At 33.8% G+C, this 8,503-nt stretch overlaps 1 protein-coding gene across 1 annotated transcript; it reads left to right on the top strand.

The window, feature by feature from the left end:
* Positions 1 to 2,874: 2,874 nt before the first annotated feature.
* Positions 2,875 to 3,587, top strand: LOC106108355 (lisH domain-containing protein FOPNL-like). The gene is made up of 2 exons (XM_013289507.1): positions 2,875 to 3,069; positions 3,216 to 3,587. Exons 1-2 carry the CDS (start codon positions 2,974 to 2,976, stop codon positions 3,552 to 3,554), a joined length of 435 nt encoding a protein of 144 aa, XP_013144961.1. The 5' UTR covers positions 2,875 to 2,973; the 3' UTR covers positions 3,555 to 3,587.
* The last annotated feature ends 4,916 nt before the right edge of the window (positions 3,588 to 8,503 follow it).

The raw sequence follows: 8,503 nt of genomic DNA, 5'->3' as shown, positions 1-8,503 counted from the left end.
ATATGAATATTTCACAAACACTTAGAAAGTTGTACTCACACGCCTACGGTTTCAAAAATACGTGTTCACTTATTTGTCGATAGCATTTATACTTATTTCAAAGCATACGAATAGAAAAATTCATGAATGTTTTAACTGAAGGCATACACTAATTTATGAAATGTTTATAACTTTTTGCAGCTGACTGTACATTTGTTAAATGTATAAATTTTAAATTAATTAAAAAAATATTTAAAAATAACCTTAAGTGTAGGTTCAGAATTGATTAACATAGTTCACTTTTTAAAATATATTAAGATTTTTTTGTTATAGGTCACTATACTTTTATAGGTATTATGAAAAACATTACCCTATAAATACCTTAAAAACTTTCGCCTTAAAATGATGAAATAAAAACATTTTCACGTCATTAACCATCTTAAAGTAAATGTCATCTTTGGTCGTATTTCCAGTGATATTTTTTGCGTCTTACGCAGACTTATCCTTATGATAAATTACATAGCATTATTCATTAAAAGCTAGTGGAACAATCTTTCATATTCGAGTGATTTCAAAAGGCTTAACTGTTTGTGAAAAAGTTCAAACCTTGAGAACTTTTTGCCAGGTCCTGAAGCGTTTCTGCTCAAATGATTCTTTTATAATTCAAAAACATCTGCATCTATTCATGTATCACTAATTAGAGGTTTTTTTTACTTTGAACTTTAGACACTATGTCAATTTGACAGTTCAGTTAGAACTGAGTCTGTTTACCTTCATGTAATTTTTTTCGGAAACTCACATAAAAGTACTAATATTAATTAAAAAAACATAAGTAGAATTTTGTTAATTATTATCCACTAGCGTTTACCCGTGAATCCATCATCCTGGAATTTAAAACAAAACAAAAGCAAACTCCCTATTTGTGCTTTCAGATTGCTCTACACCTATGCTAAATTTCATCAATATCCGTTAAGCAGTTTAGGTTACAAACTATCTTTCACACTTATAATATTAAAAGATGAATCTCTTCTAAAATCGTTGTCATGTTAAATACCTATTTTCCTCCTAACAGAATTTCGCATCGTACCCGACACGCACATAAAACAGTAACGATGCTCAGATTACGCACTTTACAGGTGTTACTTGCACGGTTATAAACTTGACATACTAAAGTAAATCATTTAAATAACGTATATAAGACACCTGTACAGAATACTAACTGTTGCTCGCGACTTCGTCTATGTAGAATTAAAAAAATAAGGCCAATGTTACTCAACCGAACGTAGCTTTTAATAGTGTTTTTGAGTTATTTCGATACATACAAAAATACAAATATTTCTTTATAATATTAGTATAGATTACAAACACACATATAGGAGAATATTAAATAACAGATTAATTGAAGGGGATGGACAGAGAAGGTAAATATGGCGGAGGAGGGGACGCATTGGAAAAAAAAAACATCTTTCTCTCCGCTCAGTCCTTTGTGTAAGGTAGAACGGTAACAACGGTTTTGCCCATGCAATTTTAAATGAGGAAAATTATATCTTCTCTTATCTTACTAATATAAACTGGTTTAACGGATCTCGATAAAATTTGGCACATATATACACAATCTGAAATAATACATATGCTATTTACTATGTTTTTTTAGTGCACGGACTTCGAGGGGAAAAGTTAGTCTGTGGCGATGTATCTGGCATGCAGAAACCTCGACGGCGCATGTCAAGGAATAGGAAGAAAAATAAATGTCATTATGATGGTGGACTAGATCGAAGATACATCTTTATATGTATATAAAGAATTATTAACATACGAGTCTTTAGTAGTCTATTCTTATATTAAAACCACAACAAAAATAAATGTTGTCGAGGTATTGCAAATGTATTAGAATAAAGTAAAACCTAAAATTATAATTTAATACATGGATTTAGGCTGCGCACTTGAAGAGCCCTTTATGAATAAACTTTCATTTTAATGATGGATAAGCCACCTGACTTTGTTCACAGACGATAACATCACAAGGTCATGTCTTACAGGTCATAGGTCATTACAGGACTGTCTAGACGGAAAACTGTACCGCCCATTTGTTTCTAATAGCTTGTGAGAACACTTTTTTGACTAAACTATCGCACAACTGTTCAGTCGCACTTTGGTTCTTATGAACTTATATGGAAGTACACACACTACTAGATTTTAGCCGTGCAATTAAATAGTAGAATTGGCTGCGAAACAATCGACAATCGCAATTCAGTCGTGCGATAGTTTAGTCAGTGTGCGTCTGCTTTTACAATACTAAAAGATTATTATTTAAAATATATAACTGTGATTATTTGTTGCTTTGAATGTGGATTTGGATTATTGTTGTCATTTGCATAATAATTTCTTGCACAAAATCATACTTCATGCTAATATTATAGCGAAAGTTTAGATGGATGCATGGATGGATGGATGTTTGTTAGAGGTTGTAGCCTAAAAGGCTGAACAGATTTTGATGGAATTTGGTACGGATAGTCTGGAAGAACACATAGTCTACTTTTTATCCCGGAAATAGTTACGGTTCCAGTGGGATGCATTAATTTCGTATTTTGATGTTTACGCGATAATTCTGCAACGGTTCAACATATCTTATTGAAATTTGGTACAGATATAAATACGGAGTACACATGGGATAAGGTTCATCCCCGAAAAATGTCCGGTTCCCAAGAGACACGTTATTTACATAGTTCGTCAGTTTTTTAATACCACGCAGACGAAGTCGTGGGCAACAGCTAGTAAAACATAAATACAACAGAGAAAAAAGAAAATAAGTTAATTTTTTTTAACTGTCGCTGGTGCAAAACATTTAATAGCGCATTTTTATTTTATTTTTTTTACTTGACATCTGAACGACACTTGAAATGTTATGTCACGAATCTGCTTACAAAATTTTAATTTACGAAAGAATTTCTTTACATTAATTTACATTTTAATAGAGATAAATATTTAATTTAAATGAATGAAAATAAGACTATTACAGATAAAGATGTTTTGGACGCAATAAAAAATGTTTTACGCAAAAGCGGAGATTTGAGTAAAATACAAGCAGAGGTAAGTATTCTTAAATATAATAATTATAATAAAATTTTTTTTTACTAAAATTTTACTTGATTTTTAAACTGTTCCTATGTCTATACAAATCGAAACTAGTTTTAATCGACGAATGAATGTAAAAAGTTTCTGGAAAAATGTTTCAGATGAGAGCCAAAGTTACAGAAATACTCCAAGATAGGCAATTCACAAACCATCCTGGTTGTCGTAACTTCTGCCCGCCGCCGCCTTCGTCCGAAGTTTTACTCATTAATGACTTAATAAAGGAGTATTTAGAATGGAACGGCTACCTTTATACATCGACCGTACTCACATCAGAGGCAGCGTTACCTAAAGAGAAGCGAACCAGAGCAGAGCTATGCGCAGAAGTTGGTGTAAAAGATGACGAGAAATCGTCTTCGTTACCTCTTTTAACAAATATTGTGGCAGCGTACACGGAAAGAATAAAACGCAAGATTAGCAAGATAAAAAAGGATTGTTCATGATTTGGAATTATATTAAAAAAAACCTTAGCTTAACAGGTTTCTATTTTTAAAATTGTCATTTGAAAAATGACTAACGCATTTGCGACATTGAATTTGTAGATGCGTTGCCATCCTTTACAGGACGAAAGACTGGACACACGAAACAAAAGTAATTCCACTTTCCATTGTTTCATTATAAAAGGGTGGAAAGGTAAAGGTGCCTAAGATTAGGCCTCCCTCCTCAGAAAACCAAAATCCTTTTTTACTTCTGGCCCGTCTTCTCATCTCTTCTTCTTCGTTTGGTCGTGATATTGCCGGCCCATGCTAACTAAACACGATATTGCGGGCTCTACCACATTGTTAAGGTCTTTTTTTATCATAAGGTGGCAAACGAGTAAGCGGCCACCTGAATCCGCCAAACTGGCGACCGCTGCAATAGATATTCGAAATAGCGGATGCGTTGTCTACCCATTATAGACGGAGGAGGAGACGCACATAAGGATGTCTCCCCTTCCTATGCGTCTCTTGCACCGTCATTTCAACGGTTTGTGAATATGAATGAATGTAGAAGTGAGTTAAAACAATTGGTAATTTATTGGACTATGTTACATGGATTATGTTCTTTACCACGTAAGATATTTACTTAAAACATATCGTTATCCTTACAATGTATGGGTGGTGTAAACGTCGATAGAAACAAATGCATTCAGGGTGCCGGCGGCGGCGTCGACTGCAATTTGTCCGGCACCGCACGCGGCCGCAGCTGCCCGCGACATTTGTTACGAGCTAGACTACTCTGAGTATGCTAAGCAAGTTTATTTATTGATATGTAAGTATTTCTTAAGAGTAAGCCTGAAGCTTTGGACGACGTAAAATATTTCTGAAATATTTTTTAAGGCTTTTTTTTTAAATTTTGATTTCGTATAATTATTTTGAATTAAATCATCGAAATATTTTATATCGCTTTCGCTTCAATCTCTTGCTAAAATTTAAGTTTTGTAAATTGATATTGCGACATTTTTTTAAATTGAATATCTTCTCGCGTATAACTTGGATGTCCTCTTATAACTTTGTCCCCAATTCATGCGCATTACTCTTGTTAAAATATAGCTTTCAACCTTCCACATTAGATTACGCCCCATGTTCATTACGTGCTGTGACGCCGCAATTAATCTGTCACCTGTCACTGACAAGCGTTACTTTCAAACTCTCGTCTACGCAATCGCTCTTGTGACAACAAGGAGAACTGAAACATCGTTCTTAATTGGGCGGGAATACACATGCTAATGGAATAGTAGCTTGCATGTTCACGAGATGAATAAGTCAAGCTACGTACAACCTCGTCTCTCAACTTACATGCCACAAAATCTCGTATCCTACTGGCTACTTCCATGCTTACTACCAGCATGCCAGTTAGCGATTACACATGCCTGTAACTGGCACGTCCTACTAACAAGCAATGTCCCTGCTACTAGCGTTGGTGTCCGAAACTTATACGGGAAACAGAAATGTTGATAATGTTATTTAGAAGCATCGAGAAGAATATTGAAATTATTTGATTACCTTAAGACTCATGAGTTTTTAGGTACATTTTAATAGAAGTAACACCGTAACTATGTTTTAAAAAGTCGGTTTATTCCTATTAAGTACCTTTCATGTGAAAATCTGCGAGTTAAACTTGTAATATATTTATTTACCTAGATATAAGATACTTTAGGGTTCCAGATAAAGGTAGCCTAAGTATCTTAATCAAGCCTTACGTAAATGTAATGGAAACCGTTTATCTCATGAAATCTAACCACTGAAGTGTGCTTAAGCCTTTTGTATTCACTAATAGAATAATGTTAATATACCAATATATTGCTTTATACTATGTTAAGATACTGTTGTTTGGAAATTAGTAACTTGTTGCTAAAATTGTTCATTATTTTTTATCGTCTATTGCTCATTCATTGTCCAATCACATTAAAAAATTAAAAGTAAAATCCAAATAGTTTTTTTTTTTATTACTTCAATTGTTTTTCTTTTTTCATCAATTTAACAAATATGAATACCACAAAGACACTTTTATTTAAACAACCGATTGTTCAACGATAATACAAAAATATGTTTACTTACATAACATTAGAAAGCTAGCGTGGTGTGGACATGTTATGCGAGGAAACGATGGGGACATAAACCAGAAAGTGTTAAGATTGCATGTGGATGGCTACAAAGGAAGAGAAAGACCAAGGAAAGTATGGATGGATTGTGTGAAAGAGGATATGCTTAAGAAAGGAGTGGATTCAGATATGACGGTTGATAGAGATGTATGAAAGAGCAGCACATACTGTGCCGACCCTCCGTAAGGGATAAAGGCAAGTGGATGATGATGACATAACATTAGAAAGCTATAAAATTATTAATGTTTCTCTCCTATATTATGCATGTATTTTACAAAAATCTTCTCTTGAATCACTCTATTAAAACTGCATCAAAATCCATTGCGTAGTTTTAACGTTATAAGCATTCATAGCGACAGACAGCTAGAAGCGATTTTGATGTTTTTAGTAATGTTTCTGTTACTTTTTAATAGAAAGACAGAGATGGCGATACTTTATGCATGTGTATGAACAGTGGAAACAGATTGCTCGTGTAGATGTTTTTTTTTTTGTACCCAGAAACGTACAAACGTATTCGTCGATGCGATAAATTGGGCAATTTGCGGTCCTCACTCCACTAGGCATTGTTTCGCTAGTCTCTGGTTACTTTAATTAATTATCCAAACGTACCACAGAGTACTGCTTAATACAACATTAACATGTTAACTGTATTCCGTTGCCTGTTCATTTCGTTCAATGTCCTGTGTTCACTTAGCGAATTAGGGTTCGTATTTTACTTACATTTAGTTACAGAACTCTCAAATGTTCTGTCTATTTAGCGATTGATTATTCTTTACATTGGCACCAAATAACTAAGGATGTTCGAATGATGCTTCAAATCAGTTAAAGACACCTAATAAGTCGTTATACACATTGTATAGCTCCATAAATACGTATACCTTTACAAAGCTTCAAAAACTCGTGTATGCTTAAGTTTAAAAAATATTCAAGCACGTATCCGTTAAATACTTTTAAATGTGAACATGATTAACGAATCCACGGACAGGTACTTTTAAAACCTAAGTACAAAAGTTTTCTAAAACATACGACATATTTTACGACGATCAATAACATTGTGAGATTTTTTTTAGTATTTTTTTAGTTTTCTCAGTTCTAGTAATCTATAAAAGTTCTAAATATCTAAGACGCATAGAAGGAGAAATATCCTCTTTATGTGCGTTTCCTTCTAAATAAATTTAAATAATCACAAGTAGGGTTGGCGACAGGTAGAGAAAGTAGGTTTGTCATGGACAAAAACCTGTTGCGCCGACCCTACGGGAGCGGGAAAGGAAGGAAGATGATGTGCTTTTCCTCCTATGTCCAAAAAGGAGGGTACGCAACGCAACTGCAATTGCGGATGTCTATGTGCAGCGGTCGCTTCCTCATTTTGGCGGATTCAAGTGGCCGCTTGCTCGTATGCCACCTTATATTATAAAAAAGTAAGCAAATAGTTTGCGTAAAAGTCAGAAGAAGTGTAACACGAGCAAAGTAGGTTGGAGACAAAGATATTCAGAACATATATAGACTAGACATAGGGAAAATTTTTCACCGGTAATTTCTTGGAAAGGTACTTTGTTAGTTGTCAATTTTCGTGTCTTATGTCATTGTATTGACATGTTATAAAACATTTTACAAAAATTATAATAAGGTACAACTTTTGTTATAAAATAAACGAAACAGTGTTACAAAATAAAACGTTTTTGTAATACTATGTTCAATGAATCATATTGACATGTGGATTTGAGGACCTAACGATAGATAGCGTTGGTGAGGATCAAGTGAAAAATGTGTCAAGTAAAGTGTCACCTCTACTTATTTTTGAATCTCTGGTCGGAGATTTAAAATGCGAAAGCAATTAACACAGTCGGCAGATATGAATCGAGACTTGAATGAGTGCACGTAAAGGACTTGGATGCTTCCCAAAGAAAAATAATCTTAACTCTGCATTAAGCACCTCTTTTGCACTCTTATTTACTGCTACCCAGATTCACGTATTAACTTAAATATTCCCTAAATGTAGTTTTCTTATACTAACAATCAGATGACTAATTATGATTGAAGTATCTTTAAATTAGGTAATAAAAATATCAGAAAGTAAACAAAAAATATAGAAATGTCATCTTTTATAAAGCCTAGTCTAGATCAGTTTTAAATGTGTGTAGCGAGCTTAACACTTCAATGTTTCATTAAACTATTCTATTTAAAATTGCTGAAGTCGGCGAGACGTTATCAATGCAGCAGAACTTTTCGAAAATTCAATAACAAACTTAAGAAATTCAGTCAACTTGTATTTGAGTTTTGCTACCGTTATTTGTTACAAAGTTTTATCACGCGGAAAACCATAAAAGGTGACTCGAAAGTGGCGCTTCCTGATAAAGATATAAAAAAATTGCAATTTAATTTTTTTATTACGAGCTGTCTCCCGCAAACTTCGTTAGCGCATTTGGACCACCCGTTACGCCATATTGACAGCGCGGAATTAAAAAAGTAGCCTATAAAATGCCTATCCATGTCAGCTATCCTCAAGTAAAAGTCCAGTCGAAATTGGCCTAGCCGTTTTGGAGATTACCTGGAACAAACACAGACAGACTTTTTTTTTAAATGCAATTTTCGTTAAGCAAAGCAAATACATCATATTCCCGAAATCTGGAATTTTTCCTTTGATATTACAAACAGACACTTCAATTTTATTATATGTATAGGTTATCAGAACATAGAACTATAAAACACACAAAACGAATTGAACGGATGATAATGAGAGAGTCATATAAGCTTGATAAAACTGCAAATTTAGTTTTACATAAGCAGCGGGCCAAGTAAATTAGTAGT

This window comes from Papilio polytes, unplaced genomic scaffold, assembly GCF_000836215.1.
Source record: "Papilio polytes unplaced genomic scaffold, Ppol_1.0 DF821610.1, whole genome shotgun sequence".
Lineage (NCBI taxonomy): Eukaryota > Metazoa > Arthropoda > Insecta > Lepidoptera > Papilionidae > Papilio > Papilio polytes.
The sequence above is the reverse complement of the archived record's forward strand: the minus strand, read 5'-3'. Positions and strand labels throughout refer to the sequence as shown.

Bases quoted from the DNA above. Each gene is read 5' to 3' on its own strand.
- LOC106108355 (XM_013289507.1), top strand. From the start codon at position 2,974: ATGAATGAAAATAAGACTATTACAGATAAAGATGTTTTGGACGCAATA. The intron at 3,070-3,215 runs GTAAGTATTCTT...AAAATGTTTCAG, and splicing joins TGAGTAAAATACAAGCAGAG to ATGAGAGCCAAAGTTACAGA.